General features: G+C 40.9%; 1 protein-coding gene across 1 annotated transcript; it reads left to right on the top strand.

Moving 5' to 3' along the window:
• The first annotated feature begins 5,582 nt into the window (after positions 1-5,582).
• On the top strand, positions 5,583-22,063 carry LOC121379239. Its single transcript, XM_041507763.1, has 9 exons — positions 5,583-5,821; positions 7,340-7,493; positions 8,515-8,651; positions 10,627-10,780; positions 14,210-14,346; positions 15,287-15,428; positions 16,101-16,231; positions 20,673-20,799; positions 21,932-22,063. Exons 1-9 carry the CDS (start codon positions 5,583-5,585, stop codon positions 22,061-22,063), a joined length of 1,353 nt encoding a protein of 450 aa, XP_041363697.1.
• Positions 22,064-22,911: the final 848 nt, after the last annotated feature.

The following is a 22,911-nucleotide window of genomic DNA, read 5'->3' as shown; positions in this document are numbered from 1 at the left end:
TGGGAGGGCATAAGAAACTTCTCCAATAAATCAAATAATTTTATATTTTGTACATTAATCCAAATTCTCCCCTAACCACCCGTTTTCTTCTTGTGATAATATTTGGAACTGCCCTTTTTGTAAATCTATCTGTTTACAACCAAAGCGTGAGCGCTATCTAACAACAAACCATTGACATTCTTGGCAATCTATCTAGAATCTAGGCAGTCGAGCTATATGGGGTGTGCTTAAACAAACACAAGTGCCAACTGATATTTGCTATAGAATTAGGTCAATAATTGATCTAGTTCGGGGCCAGTAGTAAAGCGCTCGCCTGATGCGCAGTTGGTTTAGGATCGATCCCCGTCGGTGGGCCTATTGGGCTATTTCTCGTTCCAACCGGTGCACCACGACTGGTATATCAAAGGCCGTGAAATGTGCTATCCTGACTGTGGGATGGTGCATACAAAAGATTGTGCAAAAGTGCTGGAGTAAATCCTCAATTTCGTGCATAAATTATAAAGATATTCGGGGAAACCTTTTCACCATGTACTTCCATCATTCTAACCACAATATTAGTAAAAAAAAGCAAAAAAAAAAGCGTGGTGGTTCGTTTGCAACCATATATAGCTGTTAAGCAGTCATACTAATATTAATATATGTTATTCAGATTCGGGCATTTTCATTTAATTCGGGCAAAAACTAGCGGTCGTATACTAATGATTGTAGCACTCCGTTTTTACTTTAATTCGTGTAAATACAGACACTAATATTTTTAAATAAGAAAATGTATTTAATTTGTATGTTACGTCATCGAAAAGGTTCTACTGGTCGGAAACATTTTACAATTGTTGTAAACTCGGGACTGTCCTTTTAACGTTTTTCTTGGAGGTCGTATGCGAATCAAACGTATTCAATTAAAATTACTTAATAAGTTATATGTGATCGAAGAGCATTAATTATAACTAAAATTAAATAATAATAATAATATATAAGAAGTTAATAGTAATAGTATATGTATATTAAATATTTAATGTAATATCCACTTGTAGCATTTAAAAACATTTGTAAATACTGAATCAATAATTCTAATTATGGCATTGATAGAAAGGTATTTTATTGTGTTAAATTCACATAGTTTAATTAGTCTATAAAAGTAAAGTTTGTTTTGTTTAACGACACCACCAGAGCACAATGATTTATTAATCATCGGCTATTGGGTGTCAAACATTTGGTAATTTTGACATAGTCTTAGAGTGAATGAGTGAATTCGTTTTACGTGCGCATATACCACTAAGGTTTCGCACACGCCTGTTACGGGCTTAACCTCTGACATCGCCAGTGACTAAGTCCGGGCCAGGAGGGTGGGGGGGGGGGGGAGGGGGGGGGTAAGTTTGAGGTGGGCGGAATTTGGAATAAAAATTTAGAAGTTAGGTCAAAGACCTAAGGCCAAAATAAGCTGATTCATCCTACTCATGTTTGGACAAAAATTTAAAGTCCAAAAATAAAATTAGAGTGCTCGGCCAAATAGGTTTTAACTTGATTTGAGCAATTTAGACGGGCTACCAAAATGAAGTGCGTCGGACTGTTTACAAAAAAAAAAAACACCCATAAAATTTTGAATGAAGGCCAAAACTTTTTAAATCCGACTAAGCCCCAAAAAGGAGGTTACCTGTCCTAGGAAAGGTTGACCGCGGGACTCATGGCGTGCTGATGGGCTGTTCGGGTCTGTACTTGGGTAGGAACTTGCGCAAGTCGAAGTAAGTTCCTACCTAAGTACAGACCCGAACAGTCCATGTGTGGCTTACGTGCAGCTTGCCGAAACAGCCCGTCCCGATGTTACTGCCCATGATCTGGTATCTCCTTGTGCCAGATGGTAAAGGCCTCCACGAAGACTCCTTAATGGGTATCCCTCACTGTACCAGATCCATGAAGTCCCCTTGGACTGCGTTCCGGTACTGGCGCGGCAGCTTGTCACACACGATCGCCCAAGGAAGGATGGAAGGAAATGTTTTATTTAACGACGCACTCAACACATTTTATTTACGGTTGTATGGCGTCAGACATATGGTTAAGGACCACACATATATTGAGAGAGGAAACCCGCTGTCGCCACTTCATGGGCTACTATTTTCGATTAGCAGCAAGGGATCTTTTATATGCACCATCCCACAGACAGGGTAGTACATACCACGACCTTTGATATTCCAGTCGTGACTGGAACGAGAAATAGCCCAATGGCCCCACCGACGGGGATCGATCCCAGACCGTCCCGCCCTCGATCGCCTAAGGAGAGACTGTAACTGTTTTCAGCGACGTGGGGCGGGACGTACCCCAGTGGTAAAGCGCTCGCTTGATGCGCGGTCGGTCTGAGATCGAACCCCGTCGGTGGGCCCATTGGGCTATTTCTCGTTCCAGCCAGTGCACCACGACTGGTATATCAAAGGCCGTGGTATGTGCTACCCTCTCTGTGGGATGGTGCATATAAAATATCCCTTGCTGCTTATTGAAAAGAGTAGCCCGTGAAGTGGCGACAGCGGGTTTACTCTTTCATTATCTGTGTGGTCCTTAATCATATGTCTGACGCCATATAACCGTAAATAAAATGTGATGAGTGCGTCGCTAAATAAAACATTTCCTTCCTTTTCTGACAATGTTCTCTTCTTTGGCTCACTATGCGCATCAGCTGCCGGCTCTGCAACAACAACTGGAGGCCCAGATGGACGTCCAGCAGTCAGGTCTGTATCCATCTTCTGCGTTGGTGCCACAACAGATGGGACCGCCACTGTCAGTGGAGCTGCCAGCTTTGCCCCCCCCCCCCCCCCCCCTCCCGGGCCGCTCTTGGCCTGAGCCGCATCCGAGTTGTAGTGGTAGGCAACGAAGCAGAAAGGACCGTCCCTGGTGGATCGCCGCGGACCATTGTCACCGTATGTAAGAGTGACAATGGTCCGTGGTACCATTATGTTGCACTCTGTACTTGACCAAATGGCCCAGTACATTGATCACAGCCCTCAAGGTTGGGGGAAGGGGTGGGGTGGGGGGAATCGAGACATTTTCGCAAACGAACTTCATGGTATGAAAGCTCGAGTAGGACTGATAGTCTTAGAGAGGAAACCCGAATACATCCCCCCCCCCCCTTAGTAGCAAAGGATCTTTTATATGCACCATTCTACAGACAGGATAGAACATACCACAGTCTTTGTTACACCAGTTGTGGAGCACTAGCTGGAACGAGAGCTGAAACGAGAAATAGCCCAATTGGTCCACGGACGGGGATCGATCTTAGACCGACCGCGCATCAAGCGAACGCTTTATAACTGTACTACGTCCCGCCCTTTAATTTGTCGGAACGCTTTGAAATGTGTGGGGGTTGTGCACCCCCAATATCCTCGCCTGGATCTGCGCCTGTTTCTGTATCAGAGCCACCAACTACACTGTTACTTCGTGCAACAGATTGTTTATTGAAACATTCCATCTTGTTACAAAATAGCTCCCCACCCACCGCCAAAAAAAAGAAAGAAAAAAAAGGATTGCGTTTAGTCAACCATTTACAAAGGCGTAAAAAAAACCCCTCAGAATGCATCTACAGGCGTCCTGATCGAGTTTCAAAATTTTCTCGGTGGGAGGCTACGAACTCCCCCCCCCCCCCCCCCCCCCCGCTCGGGCACGTCTTTTGTGTGCGTAATGCTTTTTTGTTTTCTTTTTCTGGCTACGCCCCTAATTTACATGTATAAATTAGACCTACGTAACCTGCCTTGAATACCATGGTTACAGTAGTACTAGCGATTCTCACTTTACCCTACCCCTGCGTGTGCTGTAACCTCACCGTGGTGCAGGGGTGTAACATTCTCTTTGAGAATGGCCAATACAGCACAAAATTGAAGTTTTTAGTTAAATTCAGTATCCGTAAAATTCTGTGATATTTGTGTTTTTGCACAGTTCTTTACACTGTTTTTGTTTAAGTCTTGAATTTTTATATTGATGTTGATCATCACTTTATTTATTTGCATTACCATAGTTTGACACCCAATAGCCGATGTATTTTTCGTGCTGGGGTGTCGTTAAACATTCATTCATTCATTCACTTTACCCAGCTCTGTCGGTTCTCGCGCTACACTGTAAGTGTATGATGGCTGACAGTGTGATCATATCGATTGACTTTTCAGTTCAATTTGCCGGGAATATGAAAAGACAAGTGAAGGCATGCAACTGTTTGAATGGCTTACAACGCATCTGTGATGTGAAATTACCCAGGATAGTATTGTGCGTGCAGTAACTGCGTTTTAACAGTAACAGTAATACTAGTATATACGTTTGTTTATGACAAATTATTTAATTTTAAACAACAGGTCAAACGGGTAAGAATCGTCGTTTCTTATTGCGCTGTCTGGCCCAGGTGTATTTACTTTGTAATTTAAAAAAAAAAAAATTCATACACGGTAAGCACTGGTGTTGGAAATCGGTTGATATTTCATCATCGATCGGGGCGGGTAAAGTGGTAAAGCGCCCACTTTGGGATCGATCCCCGTTGGCGGGACCATTGGGCTATTTCTCGTTCCAGCCAGTGCACCACGACTGGTATATCAAAGGCCGTGATATGTGCTATCTTGTCTGTGTGTCTTGTCTGCATATAACAGATCCTTGGGAAGGACTTTCCTTTGGCACTGTCACTGTCCCTAACGCTAACTCTAACCCTAACTCTATTAAGTATTAATAATGTTTTTTATACCTGACAGTGTCGAAGGAAAGTCCTACCGATCCTTACTACTAGCTGGACTGAAAAAATAGTCAAATGGGCCCACTGATGGGAATCGCGGCCAGGCAAGCACTCTACCACTGGACTACACCCCGGCCCTTCTGATGATACATAGAGAATAATACATGAGTGGCCAATTTAGCTCACAAGTTGTTTTAAATTGTATCTAACGAGCAAAAGGGGTGGATCCAGGACTTTAAAAGGGGGGGGGGGAGGAGGCATGCTACAGGAAATTTTTTAAAAGGAAATTTAGTGGATTTTTGTTTTTAAAGAAGTAAATAAAAGACCACTTTAAATGGAGAGGGGACAGGGGGTCACTGGACTCATATAATCCCTCTTTGGATCTTCATTCTTGGTGGATCACTTGGGGTTTCCCCAAATCAGTTCATTGCCCCACAACTGGTATATCAAAGGTCATGGTATATGCTATCCTGTCTTTGGGAAAGTGCATGTAAATGATCCCTTGCTGCTAGTGGAAACGTGTGTTAGAATTACTAAATGTTTGACATGCAGTAGCCTATGATAGATTATTCAATGGGCTCTAGTGGTGTTATTAACAAAATAAATTCATATGCAGGCACATAGGAGTGATATTTGCAATGGGAGGGGGCACAGTCTGTATTGGGGAGGGACACAAGCCATATTTTAAACTTTATTTATATAAAGTAGGTCAGAAAAAAGGTATATTCTTGTATTCAAGTGGGTGAGGCCTGATATATTCTGTATTTCTTTTCTTAGACACAGACACACATAGAGACACACACACACACACACACACACACACACACACACACACACACACACACACACACAAAATATTAACACTTCAAATGATTTTGCAGGAACCATGGACAGTATAATACAAAAGTTTGACTTCCTCAAGGTGACAAGTGACTCAAAGGATGATTTCAGCACCAGGCTGGACGAATGGAAGGATGACAATGATGAAAAACTCGACAAACAGATGGTTAAGAAGAGCCTGGAGGTGGCGATGGCGAAAGTTTGTGTTCCAGACTTCCCTGGAAAAGATACAGAGTCGGGGTCTGCCGCAGAAACAGCTTTTGATAATGTATTATCAGTCATGAGGTATGCTCCGTATGATTCAGACTTTATCATCAGTCATGAGGTATGCTCCGTATGATTCAGACTTTATCATCAGTCATGAGGTATGCTCTGTATGATTCGGGCTTTATTGTCAGTCATGAGATACGTTCCGTATGATTCAGGCTTTATTGTCTGTCATGAGATACACTCCGTATGATTCAGGCTTTATTGTCAGTCATGAGGTATGCTCTGTATGATTCGGGCTTTATCATCAGTCATGAGGTATGCTCCGTATGATTCAGTCTTTATTGTCAGTCATGAGGTATGCTCTGTATGATTCGGGCTTTATTGTCAGTCATGAGATACGTTCCGTATGATTCAGGCTTTATTGTCAGTCATGAGATACGCTCCGTATGATTCAGGCTTTATTGTCAGTCATGAGGTATGCTCTGTATGATTTGGGCTTTATTGTCAGTCATGAGATACGTTCCGTATGATTCAGGCTTTATTGTCAGTCATGAGATACGCTCCGTATGATTCAGGCTTTATTGTCAGTCATGAGGTATGCTCTGTATGATTTGGGCTTTATCATCAGTCATGAGGTATGCTCCGTATGATTCAGGCTTTATTGTCAGTCATGAGGTACGCTCCGTATGATTCAGACTTTATTGTCAGTCATGAGGTACACTCCGTATGATTCAGACTTTATTGTCAGTCATGAGGTACGCTCCGTATGATTCAGACTTTATTGTCAGTCATGAGGTACGCTCCGTATGATTCAGACCTTGTAAAAAAAAAACAATTTGGGATGATCAAAAAATTGATCCACTGATTTTGGCTCCAGAGAGTCCAGATCGATTTTTGATCATCCATTTTCTGCTCCAAATAAAACAAAGTTATCATTTGTACCAGTTTGTTTTTAAAAAGAAGTTTTCAACGTATGAATGTATAGTTAAAGGAACTGACCCCAGTTAATGAGTTATTTGGCAGCGTAAACTATTGTCTGCTGTTGTAGCTTTTATAGCTTGTTTAGTGTTAACTTACACATTACATGTATGTATTGCTTCAGTTATATATATGGAGATTGTCGTGGAGTTATTAATTCTCCAAGACACGTTTTATAGCTTGTTTAGTGTTAACTTGCACATTACATGTATGTATTGCTTCAGTTATATATATGGAGATTGTCGTGGAGTTATTAATTCTCCAAGACACGTTTTATAGCTTGTTTAGTGTTAACTTACACATTACATGTATGTATTGCTTCAGTTATATATATGGAGATTGTCGTGGAGTTATTAATTCTCCAAGACACGTTTTATAGCTTGTTTAGTGTTAACTTACACATTACATGTATGTATTGCTTCAGTTATATATATGGAGATTGTCGTGGAGTTATTAATTCTCCAAGACACGTTTTTACCTTGGACTATATTCAGGGGTTTTTCAATGGCATTTTTTTTTTGCAGTGGACATTTTCTTACTTGCAAGGGTTGAATATTGAATATATTTTTGAATGTTTACACATGTGTCACTGTTTTAATGATCTGTTTGTTTCAGTGATGTTGTAGATCAGGAGAAGGCTACAGCGGTGGAAATGCATGACTTGTTGTTGAACTGTATGATCAAACTACTGTTGTGTGGCCCGGGCACCACTCACATAAACATCATGACTCAGATCACACATTTCTCAGAGTTTTTAAACTACACCGAGGTATGTAGTTTATGACATTTCTCAGAGTTTTCAAACTACACCGAGGTATGTAGTGTATGACATTTCTCAGAGTTTTCAAACTACACCGAGGTATGTAGTGTATGACATTTGTCAGGCTTTTCAAACTACACCGGGGTATGTAGTGTATGACATTTCTCAGTTTTCAAACTACACCGAGGTATGTAGTGTATGACATTTCTTAGAGTTTTCAAACTACATCGAGGTATGTAGTATATGACATTTCTCAGTTTACAAACTACATCGAGGTATGTAGTATATGACCTTTCTTAGAGTTTTCAAACTACACCGAGGTATGTAGTATATGACATTTCTCAGTTTACAAACTACATCGAGGTATGTAGTGTATGACATTTCTCAGAGTTTTTAAACTACACCGAGGTATGTAGTGTATGACATTTCTCAGTTTTCAAACTACATCGAGGTATGTAATGTATGACATTTCTCAGAGTTTTCAAACTACACCAAGGTATGTAGTGTATGACATTTCTCAGACTTTTCAAACTACACCAAGGTATGTAGTGTATGACATTTCTCAGGCTTTTCAAACTACATCGGGGTATGTAGTGTATGACATTTCTCAGAGTTTTCAAAACTACACCGAGGTATGTAGTATATGACATTTCTCAGTTTACAAACTACATCGAGGTATGTAGTGTATGACATTTCTCAGAGTTTTTAAACTACACCGAGGTATGTAGTGTATGACATTTCTCAGTTTTCAAACTACATCGAGGTATGTAGTGTATGACATTTCTCAGTTTTCAAACTACACCGAGGTACAAAAATGTATGTAGTGTATGACATTTATTTAAACTATTTTTGTTCATAACCATATATGCAATTAATAGACGTTTACAGAAAAACATCCAACATTAGTAATTTAAAATATATAAATTAACCTGTATTAAAAACATCTTTTCTCTCTCTATTTTTTGTTTTTGTTTTGGCCGGAACTTTTATTTTTGATGGTTATTTACTTTCATTAAACTTTGCCTCTCAGGCCCTGGAAGGAGAGAAGTTGAAACAGTATCTGAACGCACTGAAGAGAGAATACACGACCCGAGAACAGATAGAACCAAAAGTGTATGCCTCTGATTTAAAGTCGGTGCTGCAGTCCGTGGTCGATAATGGATTTCAGTGAGTTGGTTACCTCCCTTTAACAGGGGGCTGGAAATGTAGTTCAATGGTACAGTTCTAGTTGGTTAGCTCCCTTTAATAGGGGGCTGGGAATGTAGTTCAGTGGAGAGTACTAATTGGTTACCTCCCTTTAACGGGCTGGAAATGTAGTTCAGTGGTAGAGTACTAGTTGGTTACCTCCCTTTAATGAGGCTGGGAATGTAGTTCAGTTGGTTACCTCCCTTTAACAGGGGGCTGGGAATGTAGTTCAGTGGTTGGTTAGCTTCCTTTAACAGGGGACTGGGAATGTAGTTCAGTGGTTGGTTAGCTTCCTTTAATAGGGGACTGGGAATGTAGTTCAGTGGTAGAGTGCTAGTTAGTTACCTCCCTTTAACAGGGGCTGGGAATGTGAGAGAGAGAGAGAGAAAGAGATTACCTTTAACATGCCCATATACCTCTATGGTTTCAGGTATGCCTGTTCCGGGCCCTGTCTCTGGATAGCCAGTGGCGTGGCTCGGGACAGTAATACTGCGGGACAATTTTGACTCATTATTTTTAGGAATGGGGGTAGGGAACTAATAATTATTAAATTAAGACGCGCAGATCTAGATAAAATTTTTGGTTCAAAACCAAACTAATTTCGTATTTTAGAGTGGGTATTTCTAAAAATAAATATAATATTTAAAAAATAATTTTAGCCCTACAGGGTAAAAGGCATGGGCGTACGACCCGGGGGGGGGGCAATTGCCCCCCCAAATTCGGGCAAAACAGTGGGAAAACAGTGGGGAAAATTCGGGCAAATTTTATCTGGGTAAAATTTCGGGCATATCAACCCCTCCAGCCCCCCTAAATCAAAAGTCCCCATACGCTCATGGTAAAAGGTGGAACGGTTAGCACAAGCTAAATTTTTATTTTTATTACATAAAAGGATAAAAACATGATAAAAATAATAACATATTAAAAAAACTGGCACGCTTTTTAAAAACATTTATCAATTTTAAATTATTTAAAAAAAGAACCAAAACCAAAAGTTAAAACAAAACCCCCAATATATACAACTCAAGCCAAGTAGTGGGAGGAAGTTTTACTGCCAGATAAATCTCCCCCCACATCCCAAGCCGACCTCACATTCACACCCTTTCATACAACATACAACACCACACTAAAAATTCTAATTAAAATAATATATACAATTATATATAAATATATAAATTTTGCAAATTGAAAATGTATTTAAAATAAAGGTTAAACTCACCCATCTTCAATTCAATTAATTTATATAATTTTAGTTGAGTGGCTTAGCTTGGCTTAATAACTGATTTAATGTGTCCATACACCACTAGGGTTTTGATCGGGGGGTCTGACTCGGGACAGGGATAACCTAACAAATAGGGTCAATTTAGAAATTTTGAATATTAATGCCAAACGTATAAAAAAAGGGGAAAATTGGGGTTAATAAGTTTTGGCTGTGCTCTTAAAGAAAAATATTAACATTCCTAACCTATATAAATTATTAATGTAGTTCAGTCGTAGAGTTGGTTACCTCCCTTTAACAGGGGGCTGCTCATCTCAGGTGTGACGGGTCACAGGATCGATATCCCACAGTGGACTCGCATCTTCCTCCGTGACAATCTTCACCAGGAGTAAAATGAAGGTGTGAGCTGAAGATCACTCTCCTGAAATGTTGCCAGGCGATCAGTCACATAAATTTTATAATAAAACGTATTTTAAAATTTGTTGCAAGGCAATCAATTTACTGCTCTCCTAATTCTTTGTAGGCGAGTATGGAGGGGAACACCTTTATCCTGACGAATCCTGCATGCAATTCAGTGTCCAGTGTCTGTGGTGTGTTCAGAAGGCCAAGTGCTTGAACCTCTTTAATTGGATATAAACACAAAAATAAGTTGAAATGAAAATAAGTTGAAATGAAATGAAAAGTTAAAAACTAAAGAAGATAATATGAAATTATTATTTTTATTTTTTATTTGTCTTCTAGATCTGACCAGGTTGAAGCAAACTCCAGTATGTTTGTTGAGTTCTTTATATACTTTGAGTTTGGCAGTTTTCCAAACTCAAGCAATCATGTCATCGCTGTCATGCGGAAGGTTTCTGATTGGATTGACTACAAAGCCAATAGGAAAATATATAAAGTAAGACTTACTAGAAGAGCGAGTTGGGTTGGGTGTGGTCAGGTCAGGTCAGGTTAAATTAGGTCAGATTACATCAGGTTGGTTTAGGTCAGGTAGGATCAGGTCAGGTAGGATCAGATCAGGTCAGGTTGGGTTAGATCAGGTCAGATTATGTTGGGTTGGGTCAGGTCAGGTCAGGTTAGGTTGGGTTAGATCAGGTCAGATTATGTTGGGTCAGGTCAGGTCAGGTCAGATTGGGTTAGGTCAGGTAGGATCAGATCAGGTCAGGTTGTTTTAGATCAGACTGAATTGGGTTAGTCAGGTCAGATTATGTTGAATTGGGTTAGATCAGGTCAGATTATGTTGGGTTGGGTTAAGTCAGGTCAGATTATGTTGGGTTGGGTTAAGTCAGGTCAGATTATGTTGGGTTGGGTTAGGTCAGGTCAGATTATGTTGGGTTGGGTTGGGTTAGATCAGGTCAGATTATGTTGGGTTGGGTTAGGTCAGGTCAGATTATGTTGGGTTGGGTTAGGTCAGGTCAGATTATGTTGGGTTGGGTTGGGTTAGGTCAGGTCAGATTATGTTGGGTTGGGTTAGGTCAGGTCAGATTATGTTGGGTTGGGTTTTAGGTCAGGTCAGATTATGTTGGTTTGGGTTAGGTCAGGTCAGATTATGTTGGGTTGGGTTGGGTTGGGTTAGGTCAGGTCAGATTATGTTGGGTTGGGTTAGGTCAGGTCAGATTATGTTGGGTTGGGTTGGGTTAGGTCAGGTCAGATTATGTTGGGTTGGGTTAGGTCAGGTCAGATTATGTTGGGTTGGGTTTTAGGTCAGGTCAGATTATGTTGGTTTGGGTTAGGTCAGGTCAGATTATGTTGGGTTGTGTTGGGTTAGGTCAGGTCAGATTATGTTGGGTTGGGTTAGGTCAGGTCAGATTATGTTGGGTTGGGTTAGGTCAGGTCAGATTATGTTGGGTTGGGTTAGGTCAGGTCAGATTATGTTGGGTTGGGTTAGGTCAGATTATGTTGAGTTGGGTTGGGTTAGGTCAGATTATGTTGGGTTGGGTTGGGTTAGGTCAGGTCAGATTATGTTGGGTTGGGTTAGGTCAGGTCAGATTATGTTGGGTTGGGTTAGGTCAGATTATGTTGAGTTGGGTTGGGTTAGGTCAGGTCAGATTATGTTAGGTTGTGTTAGGTCAGGTCAGGTCAGGTCAGATTATGTTGGGTTGGGTTAGGTCAGGTCAGATTATGTTGGGTTGGGTTAGGTCAGGTCAGATTATGTTGGGTTGGGTTGGGTTAGGTCAGGTCAGATTATGTTGGGTTGGGTTAGGTCAGGTCAGATTATTTTTGGTTAGGTCAGGTCAGATTATGTTGGGTTGGTTTGGGTTAGGTCAGGTCAGATTATGTTGGGTTGGGTTAGGTCAGGTCAGATTATGTTGGGTTGGGTTGGGTTAGGTCAGGTCAGATTATGTTGGGTTGGGTTAGGTCAGGTCAGATTATGTTGGGTTGGGTTGGGTTAGGTCAGGTCAGATTATGTTGGGTTGGGTTAGGTCAGGTCAGATTATGTTGGGTTGGGTTGGGTTAGGTCAGGTCAGATTATGTTGGGTTGGGTTAGGTCAGGTCAGATTATGTTGGGTTGGGTTAGGTCAGGTCAGATTATGTTGGGTTGGGTTAGGTCAGGTCAGATTATGTTGGGTTGGGTTAGGTCAGGTCAGATTACGTTGGGTTGGGTTAGGTCAGGTCAGATTATGTTGGGTTGGGTTAGGTCAGGTCAGATTATGTTGGGTTGGGTTAGGTCAGGTCAGATTATGTTGGGTTGGGTTAGGTCAGATTATGTTGAGTTGGGTTGGGTTAGGTCAGGTCAGATTATGTTGGGTTGGGTTAGGTCAGGTCAGATTATGTTAGGTTGTGTTAGGTCAGGTCAGGTCAGGTCAGATTATGTTGGGTTGGGTTAGGTCAGGTCAGATTATGTTGGGTTGGGTTAGGTCAGGTCAGATTACGTTGGGTTGGGTTAGGTCAGGTCAGATTACGTTGGGTTGGGTTAGGTCAGGTCAGATTATGTTGGGTTGGGTTAGATCAGGTCAGATTATGTTGGGTTGGGTTAGATCAGGTCAGATTATGTTGGGTTGGGTTAGATCAGGTCAGATTATGTTGGGTTGGGTTAGGTCAGGTCAGATTATGTTGGGTTGTGTTGGGTTAGGTCAGGTCAGATTATGTTGGGTTGGGTTAGGTCAGGTCGGATTATGTTGGGTTGGGTTGGGTTAGGTCAGGTCAGATTATGTTGGGTTGGGTTGGGTCAGGTCAGATTATGTTGGGTTGGGTCAGGTCAGATTATGTTGGGTTGGATTGGGTTAGGTCAGGTCAGATTATGTTGGGTTGGGTTAGGTCAGGTCAGATTATTTTGGGTTGGGTTGGGTTAGGTCAGGTCAGATTATGTTGGGTTGGGTTGGGTTAGGTCAGGTCAGATTATGTTGGGTTGGGTTAGGATCAGGTTGGGTTGGGTTGGGTTGGGTTAGGTCAGGTCAGATTATGTTGGGTTGGGTTAGGATCAGGTTGGGTTGGGTTGGGTTGGGTTAGGTCTGGTCAGGTCAGGTCAGGTCAGATCAGGCCAGATTAGGCCATGTCGGGATAGGTCAGATCAAATTAGGTCAGATTGTGTCATGTGCCAGATTAGGTCATATGTCAGTTCAGGTCAGTGTGATGTAATTAGAACATTTAAGAGTTGACGAATCAAATTTAATAATTACTTCATTGATGAAACTAACTCTACCATATTCCAACTTACACCTTTCATTATTTAATTATTATTTAATGTGTTAGCAGTGTTAAAGTATGAAAAGGTTTAAAGGGACATTCCCGAGTTTGCTGCATTGTAAGATGTACTAGACTAATAAAATATTTCTACGATTAAACTTCTATATTAAATATACTTTCTTGTTCAGAATATCAGTGTCTGTATATTCAATGTGTTTCTGGTCGTCTTAATATTTGTAAGAAGCCCAAACTGGATTTTGTCTTCAAATAATTTCATACGTACACAAAAATAATATGTTAGGAAATAAAATGAAATTTAACCCAGTACAAATATTAGAATGATCAAAAACACGTTTAATATACAGCCACTAATATTTTATGCAAAAAAAAAAAAATTTGATATGTAATTGCAGTCGTTAAAAAGTCTCCGTTTGTCGATAACATCTTAAAAATTGCAGCAAACTCAGGAATGTCCCTTTAATGCTAAGTGATGTTGTGTAATAACCATTATCTACATATTTAAGTTTCTTGGAATAAACATAAGCGAGTTATATTCTTTTATGTAAATCAGTATTATCAAAGCTATCTCTTGCATGAAGTTCGTTTATTTCTAATGGTTTCAAATATATTTTTGTCCTTGTGTAAAAATATTGTTTTGCTTCCATTCTAATGTGTTTATGTGTTTTATTGTCACTCACAGAAAATCACAGATCCATCCATGATTAAAGACTTGATACACCGGTTCCAAGACATGATTTGTACGAAAACATTCCCTACAGACGAAAAACAGCTGAAGAAAGTCACATCCAGTTTAGAGAAATTTCTGAATGGTTTAAAGTAAGAACCAGGTTTATGAATCAGAAAACAACATACCCAATCTTCATGAAAAGAACACATTAGTTCTTTAAATTATGATAGTAATTTTATGATGTCATATTATTAAAGAGTGCTTTATGTAGTCCTGCCTGGACTTTGTGTGTGCTAACACTTGTCCTAATCATTGATGGATCCTGGGGGGGGGGGGGGGGGGGGGGAAAAACAGGGCTTCTGTGACACTCCCCCCCCCCCCCCCCCCCATTTGAAGTACCCTTTTTAATAACCTTTTTGTTTAAATTCATCATCCACTTATAAACTGGCCAGAAAACATGCTTGGAGCGTGTCCCCAAACCTCCAAAAGATCGTGTTCCCTATGGGAGCTCGTCTCATTTGCCATCGGCAAACTCAAACTTACCCATTTAATTTTGTGACCACCACCCCCCCCCCCTTTACAAAATCCTGGATCTGCTCCCACTAAAATGTACTAGTTCAACCAGTAATTTCTTGCATGACAGATGTTTTTATGTTACATATTGAATTGAATGACCATTTCGAGAATAGTTTACAAATGTTTAGTGAAAAGTGGCTGGTTGAATGTAGGCCTAGGGTCTGTTAAAATTATTTTCTAGTCCCCCACTGGTCTGACTGTAGGTTTCATCTCCTTACTTCTGTCCATCTGTCTGTCTATTTCTGTCCATCTGTCTGTCTGCATGTCTGCCTGTCTGTCTCTTTACATATCTATCTGTCTGTCTGTCTGTCTGTTCGCCTGAGCAGACATTTTGTGTATAGCCTTATCATGTATAGTTTGACTTTCATGTCCAATTATTCAGAGTTATGGTCCATGAATGTGATTGCTCCGGTAGGGAACATGTATTGTTTTAGCAGTACTCTCAGAATGCTTGTTTGGTTAAAGATATCTGATCACTGTTTATTTTTTTTATGTGTATGTTGTATCTTCCAGATCCAACTTACAGTTTGAAGCAGTATGTGATGCATTTACGGACTTTTGTCTAGCAGTATTTAATAAACCTGGCGAAAAGGTTCCAGCCATTGTCAAAGTTATTGGTGACTTTTTCTATCACATCGAGGAGAAGGCTGTAAAGGTAGATAACCCATTATGCCATTGTCAAACTTATTGGTGATCTTTTCTACCACATCGAGGAGAAGGCTGTAAAGGTAGATAACCCATTATGCCATTGTCAAACTTATTGGTGACTTTTTCTACCACATCGAGCAGAAGGCTTATTGGTGACTTTTTCCGGCCACATTCGAGGAGAAGGCTGTAGAGAAGTAGATACCACATTATGTGATTGTCAAAATGTTGGTGACTTTTTCTACCACATCTGGGCAAAAGGAGAAGGCTGTAAAGGTAGATAACCCATTATGCCATTATCAAACTTATTGGTGACCTTTTCTACCATATCGAGGAGAAGGCTGTAAAGGTAGATAACCCATTATGCCATTATCAAACCTATTGGTGACCTTTTCTACCACATCGAGAAGGCTGTAAAGGTAGATAACCCATTATGCCATTGTTAAAATTATTGGTGACGTTTTGTACCACATCGAGCAGAAGGCTGTAAAGGTAGACAGGGAACAGTTTGTTTTCAAAATATTGATTTGTGATATTTCTGGTCAGTTGAAAATTTATTAGCAACTACTGTTTAATGTTTTAAAATTGTGTAGCAATCTCTGAAAGAGATCTTACTGAATTCTGTACTGATTGTTTTGCTGTCTGACTTTTTCAAAATTATGTTTGTTTTTGTTTTTTTTAGAACAAAACTGCAGTGTTTGTGAGTGTTATCAAGGCAACGACAGAAATTGTCAAGAAACTTGACCCTGAATACAGAGATATAAGATTTGCCAGTGGGATTGCGTCTGATGTTCTTGTTAAAGCCATGAACAAGTAAGTTATTCAATAAAAACAGAACTATAGTTCTTCCCACAGGGAACGCCTTTTTTCATACTATGGAATTTACTACAACTTATTTCTGAACCAATTGTTTTTTCAGTTGCACACAAAAACGGGGTTTTGGGTGGGGTTTTTTCCAAACACCTTTACTTTTGTTAAAACCGAAGTGAAATTATTTACAAAAAACATTTTTGTAGAATGATAAGATGAACTGTAAAAACATTTTGAGCTACATGTTCTGATGACATTGGTGCATCAGTTTTCCTTTTGTTCATATATTTGTATGCATTTTTCATAAGTTAAACGTTAATATTCCTGTTTTCTTATTTTAATTTTTTTTCCGAAAAGGTTTTTTGTTAATTCAATCTATCCAGTTGTGTTTTGTTATGTAATTGGAGGTATATAATTTGTACATAAACTGTATGGAATCTTTTTTTTTTTTCAAGAAATGATTACTCCTACATCAACTGACAATGTCAAGGTTAATGAGCTGGGATGTATATGTACATGTAGCTCAGTCATAAAAATATTAAAGGGACAGACCCTAGTTCCAACCCGTGAAAATTAACACTAAGTTTAGTTAATCTACAAACCTGTAACACATTTGGATAAAGTTACAATTGAGTGAAACAACAGTCTGTGACTTTGAAATGGTGAAATACCCTCTAAAAATATACTAAAACTGTTACTTCTGAAGATGCATGTGCATTTTTAAAAATATGAGAAATGCATTTTGTGATATTAAAAACACCAGGATGACCAAAACACTTCAAATGTACGGAAATGAATATCTAAACAATAAAATCTAAGTAATATAAAGTATGATTTTAGTTATCACAAATGGCTCTAATAGTGAACAATATGCCTTAGTGTTTAAAAACCCTTTTCCCATTATTCCTCGCCCTGCAAAATATTTCTTGGATCTGTCCCTTGATCTGCACCTGAGCTGTAGCTAGGTATGGTGGGTCATAGGATCAACATGGATCTGCCCCTTGACCTGCACCTGAGCTGTAGCTAGGTATGGTGGGTCATAGGATCAACTTGGATCTGCCCCTTGACCTGCACCTGAGCTGTAGCTAGGTATGGTGGGTCATAGGATCAACTTGGATCTGCCCCTTGATCTGCACCTGAGCTGTAGCTAGGTATGGTGGGTCATAGGATCAACTTGGATCTGCCCCTTGATCTGCACCTGAGCTGTAGCTAGGTATGGTGGGTCATAGGATCAACTTGGATCTGCCCCTTGACCTGCACCTGAGCTGTAGCTAGGTATGGTGGGTCATAGGATCAACTTGGATCTGCCCCTTGACCTGCACCTGAGCTGTAGCTAGGTATGGTGGGTCATAGGATCAACTTGGATCTGCCCCTTGATCTGCACCTGAGCTGTAGCTAGGTATGGTGGGTCATAGAATCAACTTGGATCTGCCTCTTGATCTGCACCTGAGCTGTAGCTAGGTATGGTGGGTCATAGGATCAACTTGGATCTGCCTCTTGATCTGCACCTGAGCTGTAGCTAGGTATGGTGGGTCATAGAATCAACTTGGATCTGCCCCTTGATATGCCCTCGATCTGCACCTGAGCTGTAGCTAGGTATGGTGGGTCATAGGCTCAACTTGGATCTGCCCCTCAATCTGCATCTGAGCTGTAGCTAGGTATGGTGAGTCATAGGCTCCACTTGGATCTGCCCCTTGATATGCCCCATGATCTGCACCTGAGCTGTAGCTAGGTATGGTGAGTCATAGGCTCCACTTGGATCTGCCCCATGATCTGCCCCTTGATCTGCACCTGAGCTGTATCTAGGTATGGTGAGTCATAGGCTCCACTTGGATCTGCCCCTTGATCTGCACCTGAGCTGTAGCTAGGTATGGTGAGTCATAGGCTCAACTTGGATCTGCCACTCGATCTGCACCTGAGCTGTAGCTAGGTATGGTGGGTCATGGGATCAACCTGGATCTGCCCCTTGATATACCCCATGATCTGCCCCTCGATCTGCACCTGAGCTGTAGCTAGGTATGGTGGGTCATAGGCTCAACTTGGATCTGCCCCTTGACCTGCACCTGAGCTGTAGCTAGGTATGGTGAGTCATAGGCTCCACTTGGATCTGCCCCTTGATATGCCCAATGATCTGCACCTGAGCTGTAGCTAGGTATGGTGAGTCATAGGATCAACTTGGATCTGCCCCTTGACCTGCACCTGAACTGTATCTAGGTATGGTGAGTCATAGGCTCCACTTGGATCTGCTCCTTGATCTGCACCTGAGCTGTAGCTAGGTATGGTGAGTCATAGGCTCAACTTGGATCTGCCCCTTGACCTGCACATGAGCTGTAGCTAGGTATGGTGAGTCATAGGCTCCACTTGGATCTGCTCCTTGATCTGCACCTGAGCTGTAGCTAGGTATGGTGAGTCATAGGCTCAACTTGGATCTGCCCCTTGACCTGCACATGAGCTGTAGCTAGGTATGGTGAGTCATAGGATCAACTTGGATCTGCCCCTCGATCTGCACCTGAGCTGTAGCTAGGTATGGTGGGTCATAGGATCAACTTGGATCTGCCCCTTGACCTGCACCTGAGCTGTAGCTAGGTATGGTGGGTCATAGGCTCAACTTGGATCTGCCCCTTGATCTGCACCTGAGCTGTAGCTAGGTATGGTAGGCCATAGGATCAACTTGGATCTGCCCCTTGATCTGCACCTGAGCTGTAGCTAGGTATGGTGGGTCATAGGATCAACTTGGATCTGCCCCTTGATATGCCCCATGATCTGCCCCTTGATCTGCACCTGAGCTGTAGCTAGGTATGGTGAGTCATAGACTCAACTTGGATCTGCCCCTCGATTTGCACCTGAGCTGTCATAGGCTTAATCCCATTGGTCTATCCACAACCAGTGTTACAGGTAGCATCTCACCACATCAAAGGGCGGGACATAGCCCAGTGGTACAGCGCTCGCCCCAGTCTTGAGCTCCTCGCAGTAAGACGTGTTTGTTTCGCTTGTGCACACTGCACGTGCTTTCGCGGCTCGTCTTGGTGATCCTTCACTTTGTTGTTTTTATCAGCGAAGTGAAGTTTTCTACTGGGATGTATGTGGAACTGACTGAACACTGGAACGCTTCTCGTTTCGACAGTCTGCACCACCAGGTTGGATTCTTTTTTAGTGAGATTCCTTGCCTCCACGTCATTTCTCCGTCTGACTATGTTGACTTGTTTTTTCGTGACTCATATGACAGCCATTCTGCAGAACGCTATGGTTGTTTGCGTTTAGTCTCTACATGTCCGAGGCTGTCCTAACAGCACTGGAAGATTGACCGCCCCACTCTAAGAAGAAATAGGAAGCGGGGTCGGCCCCTACTACTCTTTTCTAGACTTTACTTTGTTTTATTGTGATACCATATTGTGGACATATAGATCAGACTTTAAACTTTTAGACCTTCATTCAAAAGTTTATGTCGAAATTACTTTTGGTTTTTTTAATATTGTTAAATAGTCCGATTCTCTCTTCTTTCTTTTATTTATTTTCCCTACAACTGTCCTTCTAAAATGCTCCAAATTATATAATAGGATTCGACCGAGCCGTCAAAAGTTCTTTTTACTTTTTTTTTTGTAACTTTTTTCTTTTTTTCTTCTTTTCTATTAACTTTTTTACTAATTGCTCCATTTTCAAAATTCTGCCCATTTTCAACAATACCCCTCCCCCTCCATCCCGAGTCAGGCCACCGATCTTATCTAATTTCTTTTTGACCACCCTATCTAATTTAGTGACCAAATTTAATGAGTAGAATTTTCTTTATTAATTATATTAATTAGAGATGCACATCAAAATTTTAAAGGCCCACTATTTAATTTTTGGATGTAAATTTCAAAATTGTCGGCTTAATTTTGTTTTCAGTCCCGGGACAAGCCCCTGGCTATCCAGAGACAGGCCCCGGGACGGACATGCTCGAAACTCTAGTGGTATATGAGCATGTAAAAATTATTCGCACTCGCACATCGCTCACTTGATGAACGGTCAGTTTGGAATTGATTCCCATTGGTGGGCCCATTGGGCTATTTCTTGTTCCAGCCAATGCACCACAACTGGTATAATCAAAGGCCACGGTATGTATTATCTGTGGGATAGTGCATATAAAAGATCCCTTGCTACTAATGAAAAAATGTAGCGGGTTTCCTCTCTATGACTGTCAAAAATGACCATTAATTTGACATCCAATAACCGATGATTAATAAATCAGTGTGCTCTAGTGGTGTCGTTAAATAAATAATAATGAAAAAAACCTTACCAGGTCAAAGTTCAAAGTGCACCTAACTTTGAATGTTGCATTAACTAAGACCACACCGTTTTATTAAATGAGTTACAATGACTCAGGAACAAGTCCTTTAAAATTCCACATGGGTCTTAAAGCATAATTGTGACCTGTATTTTATAAGTTTAAAATATTTCTTTTCAGCTCATCTAAGGACCATGTTGTTCTACTGGTAGACTTCATGAAAGCTTGCTTGAAGATACCCAACAAGTGGCACTTCGAGGCAGCTTACTACTGCATGCGAGAAAAACAGGTCCAAATCAAATGGAAGGTAAATGTATGCCATTTACTTATCTCCCTTCCGACTGTCCGTCTGTCCATCTGTCTCACATATAGTTTTCAAGACTCTTTTTTTTGAGCAGTGCCTCAAGATATTGATCTGAAATTTGTGTACGGGTTTATGACGTAGTGCTACAGATCAAGTTTGACTTTCGTGTCAATTTATCCACTTTTATGGCCCTTAAACTTAGGAGATATGAAAATTTGCTGGGCCTGGTATAAATAACAAAAAGATTTCATTAACATGTCCCTCACACAAGCCTATTTTTGTGTAGCCCAATTTTTGATCACACATTAAATTTAGGAAATCATTTACATAAAGAGGCGGGATGTAGCCCAGTGGTAAAGCGTTCGTCTGATGCGCGGTCGGTTTAGGATCGATCCCCGTCAGTTGGCCCATTGGGCTATTTCTCATTACAACCAATGCACCACGACTGGTATATCAAAGGCCATGGTATGTGTTGTCCTGTGTGGGATGGTGTAAATAAAAGATCCTTTGCTGCTAATTGAAAAGAGTAGCCCATGAAGTGGCAACAGCGGGTTTCCTCTCTCAATATCTGTGTGGTCCTTGACCGTATGTCCAATGCCATATAACCTTAAATAAAATGTGTTGAGTGCATCGTTAAATAAAACATTTCCTTCCTTCATTTACATAATTATTTATAATTAATAATTTAACTGGAATGCCATTTTCATTTATTTTTATTATTCACTTACATGTATATGATCAAAAACAAGAAGGAAGAAAGGAAATGGTTTATTTAACGATGCACTCAACACATTTTATTTATGGTTATATGGTGTCAGACATATGGTTAAGGACCACACTTATATTGAGTGAGGAAACCCGCTATCGCCACTTCATGGGCTACTCTTTTCGATTAGCAGCAAGGGATCTTTTATATGCACCATCCCACAGATAGGATAGTACATACCACTGCCTTTGTTACACCAGTTGTGCAGCATTGGCTGGAACGAGAAATAGCCCAATGGGTCCACCGGCGGGGATCGACCCTAGACTGACCCCGCATCAAGCGAGCGCTGTACCACTGGGCCTGATCAAAAACATGGCATCAGCATACATTGACAGTGGTAAAACATGATCTATTTTTTCCTTTTGACAGGAACAACTGGATTCAGCGAAGGAAATCTTTAAGATCGTCAGTGAAACCGAGATCCCAGAAGGAGACAAGCAGGAGAAAACGATAAAGGCTCTCACTGAGTTTACAGAGTACTTTCTCGAATCAGTCAAGTAAGCAAGTAGCACTTGACCAACAAGGGGCCTAACAATGGACCAACAAGGCATTAAATGAAAGAAATGTTTTATTTAACAACGCACTCAACACATTTTATTTACGGTGATATGGCGTCAGACATATAGTTAAGGACCACACAGATATTGAGAGAGGAAACCCGCTGTCGCCACTTCATGTGCTCATTGATTTTTTTTAATCATAAGCTATTGGATGTCAAACATTTGGTAATTTTGGACATATAATCTTAGAGAGTAAAGCCACTACATTTTTCGATTAGCAGCAAGGGATCTTTGATATGCACCATTCCACAGACAAGGTAGTACATACCATGACCTTTGATATACCAGTCATGGTGCACTGGCTGGAACGAGAAATAGCCCAATGGTCGCACAGAGGGGGATCGATCCCAAATCGATCGAACATCAGGTGAGTGCTTTACCAGTGGGCTACGTCCTGCCTCAGGTGTTAAATGAGCTGCAACACTAAACATTAGTGTCTTGACGTCTTTTGTGCATTAGGATCAATCCCTGTCAGTGGACCCATTGGACTATTTCTCGTTCCAGCCTATGTATCGCTACTGGTATATCAAAGGCTGTGGTATGTGCTGTCCTATCTGTTGGATGGTGCATATAAAAGATCCTTTGCTGCTGATGGAAAAATGTAGCAGGTTTCCTCTCTAAGACTATATGTTCAAAATTACCAAATGTTTGACATCCAAAAGCTTTTGTGCAATATTATTTTTAGTGCCCCTATCAGTCAACCGGAGGGAACTGTAGGTTTGATCTCCATCCTTCTTTCTAGCCGTCTGTCTGTCCATCTGTCTCAAATTTAGTTTTTCAGATGTTTTT

The sequence above is a fragment of the Gigantopelta aegis genome, chromosome 2 (genome assembly GCF_016097555.1).
Source record: "Gigantopelta aegis isolate Gae_Host chromosome 2, Gae_host_genome, whole genome shotgun sequence".
Classification (NCBI taxonomy): Eukaryota; Metazoa; Mollusca; class Gastropoda; order Neomphalida; family Peltospiridae; genus Gigantopelta; species Gigantopelta aegis.
The sequence above is the reverse complement of the archived record's forward strand: the minus strand, read 5'-3'. Positions and strand labels throughout refer to the sequence as shown.

What these genes read in the sequence shown, in the direction of transcription:
- LOC121379239 (XM_041507763.1), top strand. Translation starts at nt 5,583, where the DNA reads ATGGACAGTATAATACAAAAGTTTGACTTCCTCAAGGTGACAAGTGAC. An exon ending in AGTTTTTAAACTACACCGAG is followed by an intron (nt 7,494 to 8,514) that starts GTATGTAGTTTA and finishes TTTGCCTCTCAG; the next exon opens with GCCCTGGAAGGAGAGAAGTT. An exon ending in GTGGTCGATAATGGATTTCA is followed by an intron (nt 8,652 to 10,626) that starts GTGAGTTGGTTA and finishes TTTGTCTTCTAG; the next exon opens with ATCTGACCAGGTTGAAGCAA.